Source organism: Pleurodeles waltl, chromosome 4_1 (assembly GCF_031143425.1).
Source record: "Pleurodeles waltl isolate 20211129_DDA chromosome 4_1, aPleWal1.hap1.20221129, whole genome shotgun sequence".
Lineage (NCBI taxonomy): Eukaryota > Metazoa > Chordata > Amphibia > Caudata > Salamandridae > Pleurodeles > Pleurodeles waltl.
The window spans coordinates 812,018,981-812,042,238 of NC_090442.1; the positions used below are offsets into that span (position 1 = coordinate 812,018,981).

A 23,258-nucleotide genomic window follows, 5' to 3' on the forward strand; every position below is an offset into this window, starting at 1 on the left:
CAGGTAAGTACCCGCGTCTTCGGAGGGCAGACCAGGGGGGTTTTGTAGGGCACCGGGGGGGACACAAGCCCACACAGAAATTTCACCCTCAGCAGCGCGGGGGCGGCCGGGTGCAGTGTAGAAACAAGCGTCGGGTTTGCAATGTTAGTCTATGAGAGATCAAGGGATCTCTTCAGCGCTGCAGGCAGGCAAGGGGGGGCTTCCTCGGGGAAACCTCCACTTGGGCAAGGGAGAGGGACTCCTGGGGGTCACTTCTCCAGTGAAAGTCCGGTCCTTCAGGTCCTGGGGGCTGCGGGTGCAGGGTCTTTTCCAGGCGTCGGGACTTAGGTTTCAGAGAGTCGCGGTCAGGGGAAGCCTCGGGATTCCCTCTGCAGGCGGTGCTGTGGGGGCTCAGGGGGGACAGGTTTTGGTACTCACAGTCGTAGAGTAGTCCGGGGGTCCTCCCTGAGGTGTTGGTTCTCCACCAGCCGAGTCGGGGTCGCCGGGTGCAGTGTTGCAAGTCTCACGCTTCTTGCGGGGAGATTGCAGGGTCTTTAAAGCTGCTCCTTGAAACAAAGTTGCCGTCTTTTTGGAGCAGGTCCGCTGTCCTCTGGAGTTTCTTGTCTTTTTCGAAGCAGGGCAGTTCTCAGAGGATTCAGAGGTCGCTGGTCCCTTGGAAGGCGTCGCTGGAGCAGAGTTCTTTGGAAGGCAGGAGACAGGCCGGTGAGTTTCTGGAGCCAAGGCAGTTGTCGTCTTCTGGTCTTCCTCTGCAGGGGTTTTCAGCTAGGCAGTCCTTCTTCTTGTAGTTTGCAGGAATCTAATTTTCTAGGGTTCAGGGTAGCCCTTAAATACTAAATTTAAGGGCGTGTTTAGGTCTGGGGGGTTAGTAGCCAATGGCTACTAGCCCTGAGGGTGGGTACACCCTCTTTGTGCCTCCTCCCGAGGGGAGGGGGTCACAATCCTAACCCTATTGGGGGAATCCTCCATCTGCAAGATGGAGGATTTCTAAAAGTTAGTCACCTCAGCTCAGGACACCTTAGGGGCTGTCCTGACTGGCCAGTGACTCCTCCTTGTTGCTTTCTTTGTTCCCTCCAGCCTTGCCGCCAAAAGTGGGGGCCGTGGCCGGAGGGGGCGGGCAACTCCACTAAGCTGGAGTGCCCTGCTGGGCTGTGACAAAGGGGTGAGCCTTTGAGGCTCACCGCCAGGTGTCACAGCTCCTGCCTGGGGGAGGTGTTAGCATCTCCACCCAGTGCAGGCTTTGTTACTGGCCTCAGAGTGACAAAGGCACTCTCCCCATGGGGCCAGCAACATGTCTCTAGTGTGGCAGGCTGCTGGAACTAGTCAGCCTACACAGACAGTCGGTTAAGTTTCAGGGGGCACCTCTAAGGTGCCCTCTGGGGTGTATTTTGCAATAAAATGTACACTGGCATCAGTGTGCATTTATTTTGCTGAGAAGTTTGATACCAAACTTCCCAGTTTTCAGTGTAGCCATTATGGTGCTGTGGAGTTCGTGTTTGACAGACTCCCAGACCATATACTCTTATGGCTACCCTGCACTTACAATGTCTAAGGTTTTGTTTAGACACTGTAGGGGTACCATGCTCATGCACTGGTACCCTCACCTATGGTATAGTGCACCCTGCCTTAGGGCTGTAAGGCCTGCTAGAGGGGTGACTGACCTATACTTGCATAGGCAGTGAGAGGCTGGCATGGCACCCTGAGGGGAGTGCCATGTCGACTTACTCGTTTTGTTCTCACTAGCACACACAAGCTGGCAAGCAGTGTGTTTGTGCTGAGTGAGAGGTCTCCAGGGTGGCATAAGACATGCTGCAGCCCTTAGAGACCTTCCTTGGCATCAGGGCCCTTGGTACTAGAAGTACCAGTTACAAGGGACTTATCTGGATGCCAGGGTCTGCCAATTGTGGATACAAAAGTACAGGTTAGGGAAAGAACACTGGTGCTGGGGCCTGGTTAGCAGGCCTCAGCACACTTTCAATTGTAAACATAGCATCAGCAAAGGCAAAAAGTCAGGGGGCAACCATGCCAAGGAGGCATTTCCTTACAATGCACAACAGTGTTTCTTTGAAAAAGTCTACATTTATTAAAGTCTGTTCCTCAAAATGTGACAACATCTGTTCCCTGGTATCTTCTCATCAACCATTCTTCCTAAACTACAGTGGTTGCAAAGAAAACCTGAATGCATACCTATTTTTATATGTTTAGCATACCATAACGTCTAAGGCTATATGAAGAAAACATCCTGACTAATAATGTATATCGTTTTTGAGTTGAATTGTAAATCAATGTCAATTTCGAGTTTAGTAAGCATTGAAAAAACAATTGGTCAGTCCAACAAACATACATACATCCATGCAGATCAGATAGGGGAACAAAGAAATAGTCGCTCGTATGCGCACACACAACACATGATATAGATGCATACAACGCCTAGGTAGGCACACATTGATGGATGATGCAACGAATATACTATCATTTTGGTCTTACTTTTGCTGCTTTGAGGTGATTTAACTGTTCCTTTGTTCCAAATTAATTTGTCAAATTGTGTTGCAATAATGGTTACAAAATACAATGAAAGTGTTCTTCCTTTTTTCCTTGCCGCCCAATCAATAAAAAAATATGTATATGAAGAGCTCGTCATAGGTTTTAATGAAACAGCTTTGAAAGCATACCAAAAATAACAGTTGCATCACAAAATGAATCAAGTGAATCACTGTGGTCTCTTATGGGGAAACCTTACATGACCTTCGCTCACTCATGGATTCATGTATCCTGCATTTTAGTGACTGACTCGAGGTATGACTTCTATGTGCACATGAAACCGTTGAACCTCTTATAAATACAACCATTACAGACGTTTTTTTAAAAAGTGCACACTAATCCTTTACTACCTAGTTATGTTTGAATTAAACTAGGAAATGTGCCAAAGTGTCACCTTTTAAGCAAAACTGTAAAAAATAAGTCGAAATTGACCACTTACAGCACTGTCTGAGGATGACCCGCATGTTAGCTATTGACAGAATCAGTAATTAGCCCCTTAACACAATCCTGGAGATTCATCTCCCCACTTAGACAAAATTGATGAAACCTGTCATAGAGATGAGCATAGTCAGTGAATCATATCTAGTCTATAGCTTATTAAGGCTATTTGTAAGAAAAAAAGAGTGCATGTTGGAGGCTGGCCTGGTCTGTAGTGGGTACCTAATGTAATTAAACCTTATACCAGGTCCAGTTATCCCTTATTAGTGAAATGTTGTCAGTGTATAAAAAGCCAGACTCTCTAGGGGTAGTATGGATGAGCAGCCAAGGTCTAACTAGGAGACATGCAAAGCTCATGCAATACCACTGTAGTCACACAGTACTCCCACACATGAAAGAAAATACTCAGTGTTACAAACATAAAGGTACTTTATTTTGGTGACACAAATGCCAAAAATACCATAGAGACCATAATCCTTTAGGAGGTAAGTAATACACAAATTATATACACTAGTATGCAGAAATAGCTGTAAAAACAGTTAGAAAATAGTGCAAATAGTGAAAATCACAATAGTTAGAAATGGGTCTAGGGGGAACACAAACCATATACTAAGAAAGTGGAATGCGAAAGTTGGTTTCCCACCTAGGCAAGTGTAGTATGTAGAGGGGCACTGGGAGTATTAGAAAACACCAAAGGCAAGTAATAGAACCCACCCTAGAGCCCAGGAAAACAGGAGTAAATCACAGTATCTTTCCTAGAACACACAAGCGAGAAAGAAGATTATGCAAGAACCAGAAGAGACTGCAAGACACCAACGATGGATTCCTGGACCTGAAGACCTGTGGAAGAAGGGGACCAAGTCCAAGAAGCACTGATGAGTCCAGAGATAACAGGAGCCCTTGCTAACCCGGATGAAGGTGCAAAAGAAGAACCACAGGTAAAAAAGAACAGTATCTTTTGCACCCAAGAAGACGGTTGCAGGTTCCTGGTTGGTGCAGATGATGTCCCACGCCGGATGGATGATTGCAGTCTGGTATGCGTCGCTGGATTCCACCAACAAGCCTTGTTCTCTGACCTTGTTGTCAGGACAAGACGCTCCCCCCGCCGCGCAGCGCACCCTGCAGGTGCCCTGTCCCTGACTGCCGCTGCTGCCTGAGTTCGAGGCCCTCCTCCACCCGCAGGCCCCCAACTGCGCCTCATCCCTGGTGGCCCAGTGGTGGGCAGTAAGGTTTGCTCTGTCGTGTCTGTTTCTGTCTCTGTTTCCTCGCCGTCTCTCCCTGTTGTGTATTCTCTGTGCTGTATTGTGTTGTGGTCACGTTGTCACTGTTGTTCCATCTGTGCCCTGTGTTCTAGTGTCTGTATCTGTTGCCTAGTGGTCTCGTTGTCCTGTGTATTGTGCCGCTTTCGCTGTCTCCCCTTGCGCGTCTCCCTCCTCCTCTGGCCCCCCCGCCCTCAATCCAGCGCTATCTGCCCGCTTCCCTGACTCTTTTCTCCCAGCCTACACCCCCTGCCCTCCCACCTCCCCCGCCCCTCTAGCTATCTAGCGTTATTTCCCCCCCCTACTCGCCGCTTCCTCGCCCTTTGCCGCCGCTTCGGCCCCGCCCCCCTCCCGCCCCCAGCTCCTCCTCCCTCCCTCCACCCCCTCTTAATGCAGGTCACTGCGCAACCGCGCAGCGGGCGTGCCGATGGCGCGCCAGAGGCAAGCCCGTCTGCGCCTGGCCCGTGCCCAGCGCCAGGACCCCTGGACCTCACACCGCCCAGGCTCAGTTACGACGCCGCCTGCCTCCACGCACTCAATTACGACCAAGACCGAAACCAACGCTGCAACCAAGCCGCCCCGAAGCACACCCATGGACCTTTCGCCTGCCGCAACTGCCACTTCTCATGCGACCGAACCCCCAAGCCAACGACCACCAGTCCGAACCACCTCCGCTGCATACTCCTCAACACCCTCTCCGCACGCAAACACGCCGTAGAACTCTGGGACCTGCTCGACAGCACCGCCCCGGACGTAGCCTTCCTGACCGAGACATGGTGGAACGAATCATCCGCGCCAGACATCGCCAACGCCATCCCAGACGGATATAAGATCTTCTGCAGGGACCGCATCAACGGCCACGGAGGAGGACTCGCCATCGTCCACAAACCCTCCCTCAAGATCACCACCCACACCGACGACCACTTCAACACAGCAGAGCTTCTACACTTCCGGATCAACACCGACCCCAACACCACCCTCAGAGGAATGCTCGTCTACAGACCCCCCCGGACCACGAGCCCAGTTCTGCAACGCCATCACTGACCTCGCAGGCACCCACGCACTTGCCTCCACGGACTACATCCTCCTCGGGGACCTCAATTTTCACCTCGAGAACCACAACGACCACAACTCCACCATGCTGATCAGCTACCTCACGAACCTCGGCCTCAGACCACTCGTCACGTCACCAACTCACGCCGCCGGACACACACTGGACGCAATCTTCTCCACCAGCGACCACGTTACCTTCAACGACACCACCGAACCCTACTGGACCGACCACTTCACCTACAACAAAAACACCGCACACCACCACAGCCGCCAACTCCCCCGCCGCAACTGGGGCAAAGTAATCAAAGAACAACTTCTCAGCACCCTCTCCCAGAACCCACCAAACGAGCCCACCGACCCAGACACCGCGGCCTGTAACTTCAGACAATGGATCAACAACTGCGCCAACATCCTCGCCCCACTGAAGAAACCCCCCAGCAACCCTGCCAGCAAGAAAGCCTCCTGGTTCACCGATGAACTCCTGGTCTCCAAACGCACCTGCAGGAAACTGGAAAAGAAATGGCTCCAAGAACGCACACCGGACAACCATGCAGTCCTCAAAGACGCAACCCGCCGACACCACCACCTCATCAGGACCACCAAGAGGTCCTCCTTCAAAGACCGCCTAGACAACAACGCCCATGACAGCAAAGAGCTCTTCCGCGTCGTGAAGGAATTATCCCCCCCTAACACCAACGTCAACGACATCCCGCCCTCTCAGGAACTTTGCGACTTTCTCGCCGCCTTTTTTCTCAGCAAGATCGCCGACATCCACAGCAGCTTCAACACCCCTACCGCACCCACCTCCGTCACCACCTCGTACCCTAGCATCACCAACCCCATCACCGCCTGGTCCAACGTCGACGACGACACAACACGCAAAATCATGAACTCCATCCACTCCGGATCTCCGACCGACCCCTGCCCCCACCACATCTTCAACAAAGCTGACTCGATCATCGCGCCCCAACTCTGCAAGATCATCAACGCCTCCTTCGAAACAGGCACCTTCCCAGAAAGCTGGAAGCACGCAGACATCAACGCCCTCCTCAAGAAACCAAAAGCCGACCTCAAGAACTTCCGCCCCATCTCCCTCCTCCCCTACCCAGCTAAAGTCGCAGAAAAAAACGTCAACCTTCAACTGACACGCCACATCAAAGACAACAACGTCCTCGACCCCTCACAAACCGGATTTAGATGCAACCACAGCACTGAGACCGCCCTCATCGCCGCAACAGATGACATCAGACGCCAACTCGACTGCGTCGAGACCTCTGCCCTCATTCTCCTAGACCTCTCCGCGGCCTTCGACACAGTCTGCCACCGCACCCTACTATCATGCCTCCAAGAAGCCGGCATCCAGGAAAAAGCCCTAGCCTGGACCTCATCCTTCCTCTCCGGCAGAACACAGACCGTCCGCCTCCCACCCTTCCGCTCAGAAGCCAACAACATCATCTGCGGCGTCCCCCAGGGCTCCTCCCTGAGCCCAATGCTGTTCAACATTTACATGGCCCCCCTCGCACAAGTGGTCCGCCGGTTCGACCTCAACATCATCACCTACGCCGACGACACCCAGCTCATCCTCACCCTCACCAACGACCCTGCCACCGCCAAAGCCAACCTCCACGAGGGAATGAAAGCAGTCGCCGACTGGATGAGTAACAGCCGCCTGAAACTCAACACCAACAAGACAGAAATCCTCATCCTCAGGACATCTCCCTCCGCCTGGGACGACTCGTGGTGGCCCACCACCCTCGGAACTGCCCCGACGCCCACCGACCACACCCGCAACTTGGGATTCATCCTCGACTCCGCACTCTCCATGGACAGACAAGTCAGCGCCGTCACCTCCTCCTGCTACAACACCCTCTGCACCCTCCGCAGGATCTACAAGTGGATCCCGACTGACACCAGGAAGACCGTGACCCACGTCCTCGTCAGCAGCAGACTGGACTACGGCAACGCACTCTATGCAGGAATCCCAGCAAAACACCTACAGCGACTCCAACGCATCCAAAATGCCTCAGCCCGACTCATCACCAACGCACCCCGCCACTGCCACATCACCCCTTACCTCAAAGGACTCCACTGGCTCCCCGTCAACAAAAGGGTCACCTTCAAGCTCCTTACCCACGCACACAAAGCACTCCACAACGCCGGCCCCTCCTACCTCAACGACCGACTCAACTTCTACACCCCGACCCGCCAACTGTGACCCGCGAGCCTCGCCCTCGCCCCTCGCATCCAATGAGCCTCCTCCGGCGGCAGATCCTTCTCCTACCTCGCCGTGAAGACCTGGAACACGCTCCCTACCTACCTCCGACAGACCCAAGACCTACTCGCCTTCAGAAGACTCCTCAAGACCTGGCTCTTCGAACAGTAGTACTCCCCCCCCCCCCCCCCCCCCCCCAAGCACCTTGGAACCCTAACGGGTTAAGTAGCGCGCTCTACAAATGTCTGTGATTGATTGATTGATTTGCACATGCAAAGCACGCGGTTAGCGGAAAATATTGCTGTCCGGGATCAGGAGGGACTTGGTGGACCCTACCCAGGAGACTGTAGTCAGAGGAGTCTCTCAGCAACTCAGAGACCTCAGAAGACCAGACAGCATGCACAGGAGTCCCGCAGCACGGGGACAAAGAAGGTGCAAAAGGAGGCAGATGCAGCACTACACAAAGAGATCCCACGCCGCCGGAGAACCACGCAGGAGGCTGTGCATCACAGGAAGGAGTGCTGGGGGCTGGAGCTGCACGGTGCACAAAGAACTTCGTGGAAAGATGCCAACAAGCCTTGGCAACTGCAAATCACACAGTGCACAGGGGTACTGTCTTGCGTGGGGAAGCGAGCTATTACCTTCACCAAAGTTGGACAGTTGGACGTCTGGACCACTTCAGTCCACCTCCCGTGTTGCTGGATCCGCGCACTTCTTCAGGAGAGGGGACTGTAGCCACCGGTCATCGCTGCAGAGGGGTCCCTGCTGAAGCAGGGAAGTAACTCCTTCACGTCAAGGGAGATTCCTTCGTTCTTCTGGTGCAGGCTGAAGACTGGCTGTCCTCTGAGGATGCCCGACCGGGAAACAGTTGCAGAAGCTGAAGATACAATGTTGCAGAAGTCGTCTTTGCTTCTTTGTTGCAGTTGTAGAGTTCCTTGAGGGTCTAGATGCAGTTTCTTCAGTAAGACGGTATAGTAAAAAATGCTGAGGATTCTTGCTGGAGTCTTGCAATCCGAATCTGAGGAAACACCTGAGGAGAGACCCTAAATAGCCCTGAAAGGGGGATTGGTCAGCTACAAAGGTAAGCATCTATCACGGGACGGCTCTGACGTTACCTGCTGGCACTGGTCACTCAGATGCTCCCAGAGTTCCCTACCACCTTGGAATCCAAGATGGTAAAAACCCAGGGACCCTCTGGAGGAGCTTTGAGCACCATCCCTGGGGTGGTGATGAACAGGGGAGTGGCCACTCCCCTTTCCTTTGTCCAGTTTCACGCCAGAACAGGGACTGGGGGTCCTTGAACCGGTGTACACTGGATTATGCAACGAGGGCACCATCTGTGCCCTTGAAAGCATTTCCAGAGGCCCTGGGAGGCTGCCCCTCCCATACCTGTAACACCTATTTCCAAGGGGAGAGGATGGAACATCCCTCTTCCAAAGGAAATCCTTTGTTCTGCCTTCCTGGGCTTGAGCTGCTCAAGCAACAGAAGGGCAGAAACCTGTCTGTGACGTGGCAACAGCTGGGGCTATCTGGAAAACCTCAGAAGGCTGTAATGGCAGTACTGGGGGTCCTCTAAGGAGCATATATGGTGTGAACATAAAAATAACCTAATATACACAACCCAGGTCTATATGCTGATTGCAGTGAGGACTGGAGAGGGCCTTGGACCCTCGATGCCTGTGCTATCCCTGTCCCCGCCTTCCCCCGTGGTGCATGCTTTTCTGGTTTCAGGGGTGTTTCTGAGGTGAATGATGTGTCAGGTGTCCCCCAGGGGGAGCCCTGTTCCCCACTCCTAGAGCTCTTTTAAGGGGATGCAGTTCTCAGGTAGGGGAAAGAGTGACTTGTCTTGCGTTAGAGAGTATCTGCTGCTCCCCTGGCATCATGGAGATGGCACAACGCCTAAAAGGGGAACATCCAGAGTTTCAAGGGCGCACACCAGAGTACCCCAAGCCTGCGCCCCTCAATCGAACCCAGGCCCCTCTTAGCTTCTCTGAGTATTACCTCTCCCTCCACCCCCACCCATTTCAGCAGCTCTTGTTTCCAGGTGAGTCCCCAGGGGCCCCTCATAGCCTTCCAATTCCTGGCTATTTCTCTTTTAGCCAGCAGGAGGGCCAGGTCTTGAAACTGATTAGATACCTTGAATCGAGCTGTATGAGGATATCCACTGAGTAAGAAATTTTGGGGTCATATGGAACCTCGTGGTCAATCACCTCTATCAGCGTACTCGTAGCAAATTCCTAGGACACTCCCAAGGCCAGGCAGGCCCAAAACACATGGAAGAATTCTACCGCCACTTCCCCGCGGGCACTTTGCATCAACCAGGTCAAAATGCTGCGAAACTTTGCCCGGAGTTAGGTAAGCTCTATGCAGGATATAAAAGTTAATAAGCTTGAATCGTGAGTTTCTAGAAACTTTAGGTACCCTGGTCAGTATATCTCCCGAAGCCGCATCCTCCGTTGGCGCTCCCAAGTCCGCTGCCCATTTATGTTGGAAGGTCGTGAGTCTGCCCATTTTCTTCTATAAAGGCAGGTGACAGCTTTGTGTGTGCCTGTGGCACTCGTCAAGTATTGACAAAATCCCAAAGGGGGGGGGCTCTGCAAGCCCCTGCTTCCAATGTTTAGCAACTACCTCATTGAACTCCCTGTGAAGGAGAAAATGGCCTTAAGGCAAGTCGTAACCTGCTCTGAAGTCCTCAAATAGTAGTAAGGTGTCCGCCCGAAATAGGGCGCACATGGAGGTTGCTCCTGGCTCCATCCAGACGGAGAGTCCCCTCCCTTTGCCCCCATGGAGCAACTCTGTCAGGAGCTGCAGTGGGATTTCCGGGGCATAAGGCATGAGCAGCCTGATCTGTGTAAGCAGTGAGACCAGCATCTGTAAAGCATATGCCGTTCCACAGTGCTGGACTCAGGGGTGTTTCAGGGAGCAGGGGGCTGGAGGTGGGGGTGGAGGTGCAGGCGAACAAGTGTTCTCGCCAAGGCCAGAAGGTCTAGAGTGAAGGGCTCCACATCTCTGTCCGGCATTGTGTGATTGGCTATTCACTTGGTCAGCAACTGCAGCTGGCCTGCCAAGTAGTAGGCCTCAAAGTCGGGGATGGCCATGCCACCATCCACCTTGGGTCTCTGCATTTTAGCTAGCACCACCCTTCGTCTGCCTGATCTCCAAATTTATTATCAATTAGTTCATCTCTTTGAAGAAGGCTCTCAGGATCCATAGCGGAAGAGCAACAAGAAAATAAAGGCCACTAGGGAGGGCTATCATTTTTAGGAGGGGTACCCGGCCCGCCACTGATGGGGGCAGTGACCCCCAAAAGGACATGCTTCTTCAAAGCCCCCCTGAGCACTCGCCGTACATTTCCGCAGTGGGTCTATGGGAGATGCGGTGTGCAGAAAGGGCACCCTTGGCCTAATCCATATAAGAGTGCATAAGCCGAGTATCTAGTATGATAGATTTGACCCCTCCACCTGCGTTGCCGGGCGATCCCTTCCTTAGCATCTAAATGGGTCTTCTGAAGTAAAGCAATATAAATCCATCTTCTAGTGAGAAATGAAAAGATTTTATGGCATTTGGGCATCAAATGCATGCCCCTATTGTTCAATGTCAATACTTTGAAGTCTATTGCGTTAGCAATCGGGAGCAGTGTTTGTGCTATGTGGGTGACCATGGGCGCACTGGGCCCTCCCCTTGTTAGGAGCTCTACTGCCACAACAGTCTTGAAGCACGATAACTAGGCACAACCCAAACAATCCCTTGGTGAACAATAACAAGAGTACCCCAACTCCCTGACCCCTGGACTAGTGGGACATCCCATCCATCCAAACTTTCGAAAAACCAACAGTTATGGATGTTTGTGCATTGTAACGCTTAGGCAGTAGGTAGCAGGGGTAGTAGTTCAGCCAGTCCACAGCACCCAGATCCGGGCGCCTCAGGCACGCATCCAACCATCACTTGTAGTTACAGTAATAATAAACAAACAACTCATCTGCAGGGGGGCAAACAAGAGAATAACAGCCATTCTAAGCAAGGATGCCCATCCTTCTGGTGATCCAGCCTAATCGTAGGGTCAGTGCATATTTTTTAAATGAGATTGTCTGCCGTTCTCGGGGTAACCACTGGAAGCAGCACACAAGAGTGCCCTTAGTTAGTGACCTACTGTTGGAGTCAATTCTCTTCTCACTTGTCCCTCAGGATGGGAACATCGGGCCACTTATCAATCCCCCCAAAGAGGCGACCGCTTCCACCACTCTCTGGTGCGCTCATCTTGCTTTGTCTCCTTTGAGGGGCCCATTTAACGCCGGGAAATTATTCCGGCGGAAGTGAGTGCGGCGCCTCGTCTTCCAGACCCTGGGCCAGTCCACTCGGGCCTGGGCGAGGTTGGCGTTCCGCCCAGTCATCTTGAGGTGCGGTGAAGAACTACACCCCCTCAAGCGTCACCACTCCAAGCTGTGCAGGAACAGCATAGTGTACGCCACACCCAGCACCCAGAGTTTCTTCTTCACCTCAGTAAATGCTTCTGCCTGACACTGAACCTCTGGGGAGAAGTCCAGGAATATTGAGATCTTGTAATTCTCCACCACAAGATTTCCTCTCTGACGGGCCATCTGCAGAATGTGATCACGGTCTCTGACATGGAGCACACGTACTACCACAGGTCTTGGGGTGGCTCCCTGGGGGGGAATGGCTGGACGGGACCCTGTGGGCACACTCCAGGGTGAAATAGGAGGCCTCAGGGGCCACCTCTTGCCTAAGCCAATCCTTCAGATATTGTACCATGTTGAGCCCTTCCATTTTTTTCAGGCAGCCCCACTATTCTGATGTTGGTTTGGCGTGCCCTGTTTTTGGCATCCTCCGCCCTGCTCGCCAGTGTCTCGAGGCGCGACTCAATGGAGGCCAAGCTATCCCCAGTTGTTGCCACCAACAGGGGTTGTTTCGGAAAATTCCCTCTCCGCCACAGTGACTCGTTCCGACTAACCATCAGTAGTCATCCCGCAAGAAGCCCAGCTCAGTAGTCAGCGTGTCAGTTTTAGTTTACAGGTCTTCTCGCGGTGCTGCAATGGCCTGCAACAGTCCTGAAGTGTGGGAACAGAGGGTGTCCTCACAGGTGATGGCAGCATCACCTGCTCGTGATCGACCCCTGGGTGCAGGGGGCCCCCAGGGTCTGTGTTTTGTTTCCTCGCGTACTTTCCCATTCTGCCTCACTGGATTAGATGAAATTTGGGTTCTGTCGAAAGGATTCCCTCCAATGCAAGGCAAAACCCACCGGCCCACCTCAGAATCCCTGGAGTGTCATCTCTTGTCACAGCATGGTCTGGCTACTCATTCTGGGAGCAGGGCTGGGGCACCCTCCAGCAGCCGGCATAAGGAAGGATTCCACCCTGGCGGGAAGTCACCAAGGGCCCCCTGATATGTCAGTCTCTGTCCGGTGCCACTGCCTCTCAGGATATCCGTACACCTGGTACTCCTCAGCTGGGACCCACGGTCCAGTGCCCCCTCCTTCTCCTCACCTCAGAGGCCACCGCTCCACCTTTCACCAAGGCCCCCTGGGCATCCAGGGCTGGTTGCAAAGGGGCCAGAGCAAACCCCAATCCTGCCTGCCTTTCGTCATCCACTCCACCACCTCCGCGGTGCAGCTGTTCCCACAAACCCCTGGATCTGCTGTCCTTCCGTAGGCCACCACAAGCCTCCTTCTGTGCTAACACCCGGCGACGAAGAGGGACACCACTACAAAGATCAATTTCTTTTGCTGTAGTGTTAATGTAGCTTGAAAGGCTTAAATGCTCCACTTTAAAACAGTATGAGCACCACCTGGTGCATCTCATTTTAAGCTATGGGATATGATTTTTAGACTCTTTAGACTCTGAGGTACTTTTACTTCAACATCATTCCACAGTTTTGGCCGAGGCAGAGATTTTTACAAAATATGTTAAAGCACAAATAGTAGTTGGCTCAAGTTAACATCACTCTTATTACATTCGTTAACAACATTTCTACTTTTGTTTACCATTGCTGTTTTTAGAATATATCTTTTTTGTGAAACTAACCTTTAGAATATCGGCAAAGCAATTGTGGCCATTGTAGTGCTTGCAGTAGTAGCAGCTTTGGTTTAGGTAAAAGAATGGTGACTGAAGTCTGCTGGAGAGTGGACTCAGATTGACCTGACAGCAAGTAAGGACAGTGGGAGGTGTGGGACTAAATGTCCTCAGTCAGAGGGGCTTGTAGTAGTAAATTTGACCACCATTTACTCCTGACCATTTGTTGATCCAATCTCAGGTGAGTAATTTTTCAGGTACTTATTTGTGTGAAAGAAGAAACAATCTTAAGCTTTGAACTCAGTTTTCCGCCAATACTGACTTTCTAATAGAATTCTACTGATAATAAAATATGATTCTAGGAATAAACACATATGTGCGGTTTTGAGACATTCCACAGACCTATCTATCTGCTTGATTGCAATTTATAGTCATTCCAAATATTTCTCTAATTTCTAATTCAGTTATGCAGCAAAAACTATTTGTTCTGGAGTTCAATCATTGTCTTCATCTTCATTGCAGCTGCTTGTTCAGTGCAAAGAGACCGTTTAGTTATGGGTTACCTATAAAGCTCTCTGGCACCATCCTAGCTATGCTCCACTATTTAAAAATGTAACATAAAACAAGTACATTTCCTGGCTTCTACTAAAAACACATATTTTGGTGACGCATCCTCCTACATTTCATACACTTTCTGCAGCAGTGCAGTGCTTATGATGCCAATTTGTCTCTATTGTTTGCCCTGCACCCCCCGCCATTTTCCCCATGTAGCCTTCTACTGTGAGCAGGTACAGTGCTTTGCAGTTGTTCATCTCTTCTGTGTTGGCAGCAACTGTGTTTCAAAAGATATGTCGATAGGCACGATTTATCTAGTGTTTTATCTCGTCTTTCACCTGCTTCCCAAATAAGCTATGCTTGAGTACCTGTCACAGAGGGTTATCTGGTTATCTTTGATGAGCTGCTGTCTGTTCTTGCCACAGGAGTGTTTGGTTAAAGAGCAACTGTTTCTTTCTGTGCAACGTCCTGGGGAACTATGTGGTTTCATTTTCTTCTCTAATATTTTTGCTGGTTCGGGTGTTTACTCCATCTCAGCAGGTGTCTGCATTTAATCTGGTCAAAGGTAAATGCATCTGGTGCTATGTAATAAGTATTCTGGGCCTGAAGACCTGTTCATATAGTAATATGTGAAGAAATGCTTTTCTTTTGCACCGTTTGGTGCATTTCTCAGTGACTTTTACTGATCCACACAGAACTTGAGAAATTGCTAGAAATTGGGGTCTCTATTTGACAGAGGTATGCACCCTGTCACAGTAGGGACAACAATCCTAGTCAAGGTAAGTAAGATACACAACCTAAATTAACCTGTGCTCACCTTCTGGTAGCTTGGCACTGAGCAGTCAGACCTAACTTAAGAGGCAAGGTTTTAAGTATTTGTGCAACAGTTCAATTTCAGTAACACAGTGAAAAACACCACAAAAAGACTCCACACCAGTTTAGACAAATAGAGAATATTTACCTGGGTGAAATAAGATCAAAACAACAAAAATCCAAAAAGAAGATCTCAGGATATGTACTTTTCAAATGAGGTGAAACGCAGGGCTTGAAATTATGTGCTTTACACTGGGAAATGATCCCAGTAGTGAATCGTCAGTTGATGCGAACGTCAAAAGTATCGGTAGGAAAATGTAGAATAGCCACTTAGATCCTGAGGGATCTTTTGCGGATCCCTCAGGATCTTTGTACTGAGTTTGAGTCAGTCGCCTGTGAGGGGCATAACGTGACTTACAGGGGCGCACGTGTCAGCTCGGACTCCCGAGGTTGCGCTGCTCCTGTTTTCGGGTGACGCTACGGCGGTCTCACCTCCGCATCGGAGCACAACATTGCTCTGGCAACACCTAAGCACAGGAAGGAGGTGTTCTAAGGTGACATGCTGCTTTCAAGCGCCAGTCTGTTGAAAAGAGTAACATGTTGCGTTGAGCTCAGTTGATGATCGAGGCAGGCGTTATCTGTAGCCAGGATTCCACTGCGTTCAGGGCACATATCTTTTGATTTGACAAGCGGGGAGCACCGAGCTCCGCTTTCAGGAATCATCGCCTGTGGGAGATGATACGCCGATCGGGACAGGCTAAAAAGTTTTACCCACAGATGGCAGAGTCAGGCAGCCATGTAGGAGCTATGCCCGGGGACTTCCGAAACAGAGTGCAAGCCGAGAAGCCCTTGGAGAATCTTTGGTTTCAAGGGTGTAGAGACAGGGTCCAATCCATCTCACTCCAGGCCAGAAGCAGCAGGCCAACACAGCAACGCATGTATCAAAGTGGCAGTCCCTCCTACAGCACAGCAGTTCTTCTTCCTGGCAGAATGTCCTTGGTTCCTGTAGAGTTCTGATTTGGTGGGGTTTGGGGTCCAGTACTTGTACCCAAATGTGCCTTTGAAGTGGGAGGGACTTCAAAAGAGGCCTTTGAAGATCACTAGGTCCCTGTCCCTCCTTCCCTGGCTCCAGACACTCTACAGGGAGTTATGCAGTCCTTTGTGTGGGGAGAAGGAAAGCCCCATTCAGGTGCAAGTGTCAGCTCCTCTCTCCAGTTTAGCCCAGGAAGACCCACCTGCCTGGTGATGGCCGATCAGGAAGCAAACGTCACACCCAAGCTTCCTTTGTGGGTGACTGTCTAAAGGAAATGTACAAAGCCCAGCTTTCATCCACCCCAGATGTGTATTTAGAGACAGGCAGGGGAAAGTAACTTTCTAAAAGTGGTGTTTTCAGTCTTACATTTTAAAATGTGACTTCACCAGAGAGTCCAGAGACCCCAAATCTCAAGTTGCTATCTTTTCCCAATTGGAATTTACACTTAAAGGATACTTTAAGGCAATCCCAATGTTAACCTATGAGACAGATAGGCCTGGCAATAGTGAAAAATAAATGTAAAAGTTTTTTTCACTTCCCGGGCATGTTAACATGAAAAGTACATGTCCAACCTTTTAAATGTAAAATTTAAATACACTAAATACACTGCACCCTGCCCTTGGGGCTGCCTAGAGCCTATCTTAGGGGTGACTTATATGTTATAAAAAGGCGGGCATGGGCCTGGCAAGTGAGTATGCTTGCCATGTCGAAATGGCAGTTTAAAACTGCACAGACAGGCTATGCAGTGGCAGACCTGAGACATGTTGACAGGGCTGCTGTAGTGGGCGGCACAATTAGTGCTGCAGGCCCCTCTAGTAGTATTTAATTTACATGCCCTGGGCACCTACTAGGGATTTACAAGTAAATTAAATATGATAATTTTGGATAAGCCAATATTACCAAGTTTAGAGTACAGAGCACCTGCACTTTAGCACTGGTCAACAGTGGTAAAGTGCCCAGAGTCCTAAAGCCAACAAAAACAAATTCAGCAAAAAGTGGAAGGAAAAGGCAAAATGTCTAAGGATGGTCCTGCAGAAAGAACCAGGTCCAGCACAACCGACCTCCAACCTAAAGCCAGAGTAGATTAATCAATACCTAGATGGGCTTCCCTGCTTACGGCGATAGAACATGGACAATGGGCCACTACTGCAGGAGCAATTTTCAGTTCTATTCCTCTCTGAATCTGGTTGAATCCCTCTGTGTATACTCTCACAAGCCACTGAACTGACCCATTGGGAACCCGTTTCCTAATTTGACAGTATCACAGACTGTTATCGGAGGCAAAAAATATCCTTTAGAAATACTAGCCAAGAACTTAAAGTGAAATATTATTCCAGAGAACTGCAACAACTGAATACATTCTTAAGCTATCCATAATCCATATTGAAACCTTCATAACCATGAACAGGGATCTGTGCTCACGGATCAAAGGGCCCCAGTGCTTTCTGGGAGCTATGTTTACACGCCCTGTTACACCTTAATGATCATTCACATAGTGTCTCTGTTTGGTGGGCATGTGTTCACAGTGATCTTCTCTATCAAGTCAGTCTTTAATGTATTGATTGGAAATATAATCTCAGTTAGATGAATATGGCAGTTTGTAACCTTGACTGCCTCTCCACTCTGCAGTTTGCAACGAACCTGCTTCATCCACCCTGTTTTCCAAATGTCCGTGGTATTAGACGAGAGCCACTGTTCTTTGCTACGCAGTCATTGTATGTTGTTGAAAATGTTTGAATCTTACGTTAAGCCAAGGTTATATAATCATCAATAATAAAATAAATGTAAAATCATTGATATTCTTTTTTTTTTCTTTTAGCCACCGGACACTACCATAGGCTGTTTAATGTTATTGTTTTCTTAAAGAAACATACAATACGTCCTCTCAAATTCTACTAGTGCACTTAGGTTAGAATTACAGTTTCCTTAAAATTAAAATATATATGTTTAGTTGCAGGTAATTGGTGTTATCAAGCTTTTAAGGTAGCATGGAATCCGATCGGGACAAGTACAGCATTTCATCAAAATACCTACTTCAAGTGATACAGTTCTTCTCAGCTCACTGATTCTCCTAAATAGGCAGCAGAGTATATGAACAAAGCAATTCCTTTTGACAGTATTATACCTTGCAATTAAATTTCTCAATCTATTCAAAACATGTTTTTCAAATTTTTTAGTTGCATATTTTTAGGAAAATATTTAGATTAGTAAACTTCGTCTCCAGTAGATCAAGTGGTGAGATCCATTTAAGGCAAAAAAACTCTAACAAATAATGTAATATGTTTGTGTTTTATATATGTACTTTCACGCATACCATTCATTTCCAGTATTTATTGAAACTACATGTGCTATGTTTTTCAGGGATGGCGATCCCAATCGCAAGCTTCCAATGATCCTCGTCCTGATGAGTAAGCATCTGTCTTCTACATTGGTGTGATCTGTTTTCTATTATAAATGTATTTATCTGATTGGAAAAAGCCTGTATTTCACTAACATAGAATAACATAAAACGTTTAATATGAAGATTTTCTTTTTTTTCCAGACATCCCTCCAGCTATTCATGTCTTCACTACTGTTGGGTTACAGTTGTCTTTAGTATCTGCCACTTGAATTTTCTACCTGTTTTTTCATTTTTTTTTTTTAAGATACCAGGTTTTCAACCACATTTGGGATCTTCTCATAATTTTGTAAGATAGCCTTGGATCTGCTTTTGAGGTTCAGATAGTAGTGTAACAGGAATGCGGCTTTAATATTTGTGCAGCCCGATGCAGGTCCTTTCTGTGCAAGAGATTATTTGCTAACTTCTGAAACCTATTTTTCTGTTTTACTTAGTCTTATTTCAATTCTGCTTATTTAAGAGATCGTATTGTTTTCTGCTGAAGTACAGAACTTTTTTCTTGTTTTATTGCGACTTTCATCCGAGTAACGCTGTTGGCCTTGTGACTTTTAAAAGTCTCTTTCCTGTTTTCTACAGATTAATTATCCCTGATGCATTTCTGTGTTGCACTTCTAAGAAATTGTAACTATCTGTAAACCCAGACTAGACATAAGACTTAGGCCCTCATTACGACTTTGGCAGTCTTTTTAAAACATCGCTGAAGCTGCTGCAGCCAGCTTAACTCCAGTGCTGGCATAATGCTGCCCACCCTATTAAGAGTTTTCCACTGGGCCAGCAGGTGAAAACAACGTTTCCGCCCTCTGGCCCAGCGGAAAACTCACCACAACATTGATGCCAGCTCATAATCGAGCTGGCGGCAATGTTGTGATGCGTCCGGTGCGACAGCACCTGTCACAAATGTCACTGTCCGTAATTCAGGCAGTGAAATGCGCGACGGGGCTGTCCGTGGGGGCACCTGCCAAGTGCATGGGCAGTGCATGGGCCCCACAGGGCCCCGAGGCCCCTTTCCTACCAGCCTTTTTATGGCGGTGAGACCGCATGAAAAGGCTGACGGAAAGGGGACTTGTAATCCCCAGGGCAAGGCTGCTTGCAAACTCGAGACCCACCCCATTGCAAATGCTTGTTTGAAGGCTGGGGCTACCGAAGGAGCCCCTGTCGCATTCCTTCACTCACTGGGATTAACTGCAGCACTTTCAGAGGGAGATGAGGGAAAGGGGAAAAAGAAAGTAGGAGGACTGTAAATTTAAGCAATTTTCCTAGAGTTTCCACCAAAAAAAGTTAGGAATTATCTTTATAACGCCAAGGTATGGAACACATTCCAAAACACTGTTTGGCTGAGGCTGAGATACTTGGTTTAGTGAACAACCTCTGGGGTAGATAGCAAAATGGAAATGAATACTTTTTTCTCAGTATTCTGTGAACCCATAACTGTGTTTATGTTTTCAATAATAAGTATACTTCCAAAGCTTTGTTTTGCAGTAAAACCATTTTTTGTTGCCCCTTGTGACCACCTTAGGATGTAGTTTAAGAATGGTCCTCTGGGAATAACAGAGTGAAACAGATACCATAAGTGTACTGTGATCTTGCTTCGGCTGAAACATCAAGTACAGCAGAAGTGGTGGTACGATGGGCGGACCACATGGGACAAAGTCAGAAAGTTAAAAAACATTTGCTAATGAAAGGCTGGATGTTAACTGTATTATAGGTAACCTAGGCAAACAAAATTTACATAAGAGTCATCAGAACTGGGTTCAGGTCTGGAGGTTATATCCGTAGCATACTGTTCACAAAATGGTTGGTATGAAATCTCATGTGGCTGTCTTGCAGATAATCTTCAAGGAACATGGCATTGGTAGTGACAAATTAGCTGCAATCATAACTGTAGTTGTGAACAATGCTATAATACTTGGAAGATCTGAATGGTGGTATTGATGCATCAGAAAGCGCAAGCAATAACAGAACATAACATGCTACTCTGCACTGCAGTTACTTCTGCTCTTTTAATCCTCACCTGGCTACATTAGTACAAATCCACTGTCCACACCTAATTCCATGGCTCTGTTAATGTACTAATTGGAGTATTTTATAGGGCTATAGTTCAAGGCGTACAGGGGACACGCATTCAGAAGGAGACAATCGAAAACAACAACTGCCAGTAAGATAAGTAGAGTACAAATGAGATCCAGGTACAGTTTATAATGAGACTTGACTGATTTAAGTAAACCTTGTGACAGGCCAATTAGTAGGTGTCTTTTAAACTACTTCAGAAGTGTTCCTGGTGGTTTAGTTGCTGTCTGGAATGATTCTCTTGTCATGTAGGTTTTCATTAACCTAATGAGACTACTGGATTTGGGCAGTAGAATCACTTGTATTGCAGGGGACTGAGTCTGATCCGGCACCATGTGACACATGTCGGCCTAATCCAGGGTTGTTCCGGCTAAATAGCAGTGCCTCATCTCCACCTAAGAGCAGGGATGATTGGGTAACCGGGCGCGTGACATAAATGACTCCTCAGGGGAATCGTGATCACTCAGATGTCATCTGTTTCTCTCAGTTACATTAGTCTCACATATGCAAGGACAATCCGAGGCAGTGTAAGGTTCAATAAGGTTTTATTGAAGCAACTGCATCTTAGATAATAAAGCATGTATTGCAATAACTAGGACGATAAAGCATAATAGGATTAAAATTGTGATAAGGAAAGTAACAGACAAAAATAATGCAAGCATTGTGTCACTAAGATTGTTAAGGATAGTTCCTACCTAGGCTGTGTTAGAGCACAACATGTTAAGCTCTAATTCTGCCCTTCAGGCTCCCCCTGGGAAGACATCATACCTGAGTAAGAGGCCTGTAGTCTACAAAGGCAGCTGCAGCGAAGCACTCCGCAATCGGCATACAGCCTTGGTCATCTGGCTGGAATCTCTCTCTGACGTACATGAGTCAAAGTAGTGTTTTTTATAATAACACAGGTGATATTCCATGAAAGGATCCCCACCTAAGAGTCTATATGTTTCTGTGAACATTGGAGACAAAGCGTACCACTTTTGCCAGCAACCTATCTTACTGCAGCATTGAAAAAAGCAGAGTGAAAGAAATGTCTGTTTTGAGAACGCAGTGCTGACCTAGCTGAAGAACAGCTAGATAGAGAAAATTATCCAAGACCGCAAGTTATGCTATTGTTAAAATAATATAACAAAGTGAGAATAAAACATATCTAGGTTAAAGTGCACAGCAGCAGGCCTAGTTTGCTAAAATAACGTGTCTAAAACTATAGCTAAAATGGCTACACAACACCCTCCCCTTGCTGGTTCAAAGCCCAATTATGTAGAAAAGCTCCTAAAGTCAACCTAAGGCATATATATATATATATATATGGGAATGTCAATAATGACAAGTTAAAGACACTTGAGCATGTATTAAAAGGACAATTTAAAATGTTAATTGTGGCGTCAGGAAAAGCAGAATTTCAAAAGTCAGTAATTTTTTAAATCGCCAATTGAATCTAGGACAAGTGAAGACAGGAAATCTTCCACTTCGACAGGTGGTAAAGTAGGAAGATCATCGCCAAGGAAAACCAAGAAGCATTTGTGTTCCAAAGCCTGAGCTCCAGCCAAGGCAGCAGCACTCTGTGGTGTGCTCAACAGTGAGTTTAGAGTTAAATGATCCACAAAGGGCAACTCATAAACGGCTTCCCGTAACAAACGCACCCTCAACGCGCATGTCTGGTTATGAGCCCTCAGCAAGAACATCAACAGATCAGTGTCCAGTGAAAACAAGTGCTGCGTAGAAAGACTAACTTTCATTGCAAATTTAAAAGAGCTCCAGAGGCACCGAAACAAGGGCTGTGCACACAAGGCAAAACTAGTCTGAGTGACAGAGACCAGTCACACTCCAATCGCTCCAGGAGTGATGCTCCAATATACTGCATCATGCGTTCACGACACAGCTGCGTTTGTGGAAGCGCTTTCAGTCCTCCTTGTTGCAGCGGGACAGCCAATGCACAGAAAAAGTAGCAAAAGCAAAATGCCACCTATTATAGCCAAAGTTATCGGAAATCCCCCGAACGTACTGGAGAATATTGAGTGGATGGCTGAAGGTATTAAGCCAAATGTAGAGGAGCAAGTGTGAACGAAACCAGAACCAACAGCCTTAAAGAAATTTGCGATTTCAGTAGTTCTGGACGCATTAAATATCCTTCCCATGAATTCACCAAAGTGTCTCGGAAAGTTAGTACTGTATCTCTGCGTATGACCTCGCAATCTGAAGTACGTAGGTCTCACGTGCAGATGTAAGTGCCACATGTTTTTGAAACAATAAAGCCTCAAGTCTGCTATACTTGTAAAAATTCACATTTGAAGTAGCGATATGGGGCCAAATCTCAGCTACTTCCCTCTGTCGTGTAGGAGGAAAAAGTACATTCCTGCAGCATGTAACAATTTTGGGGACCGAAACAACATAAACTATTCATCCTCGCACCCCACAACAGCTCTCACTATTGAGGAGAACATAGCTGCCATTCAAGAGCACCTGGAACTCAGGTCTAATCAAGGGGCATGGGACTCCCTTCAGATAACAAGCCAAGTTTGCCGCCTAAGCGTTACACGCCCCCTGCAAGGACAGCTGTTTACTAACCATCGAATGGCTGACAGAAGTCTCGCTTTCACTACTGCAAAGAAAGACCTCTTTCATGCTTTCAAATCTGCCCACTGGAATGTGTTTTAAGCAGGACGTGAATTGAAGTGTCAAAATAGGTAGATTAATGACCCTTTGTATTAACCACTCAGCAGATGGTATTTCGGCCACAGTAAAAGGCAACTTTTTGAATTTCTCAATATTTAACATGACATAAGTCGCTTCTTTCTTAGCCATTAGTTGTTGTTGTTACGTTAAATTAAATGTGGAAAATAAGTCCCTTGTGCTACCATGTTGCCAG

The 23,258-nt window shown here is 48.2% G+C and overlaps 1 protein-coding gene across 4 annotated transcripts in view; it reads left to right on the plus strand.

Annotated features, from left to right (window-relative positions):
• The window catches only part of CAPS2 (calcyphosine 2), a 925,516-nt gene that overhangs the window by 102,202 nt on the left and 800,056 nt on the right, over positions 1-23,258 (plus strand). For all 4 annotated transcript variants that reach the window (XM_069229548.1, XM_069229545.1, XM_069229547.1 and 1 more), the window contains exon 3: positions 18,289-18,335. In XM_069229548.1, coding sequence (XP_069085649.1) covers positions 18,289-18,335 — 47 coding nt within the window. The remainder of the gene's footprint in view (positions 1-18,288; positions 18,336-23,258) is intronic.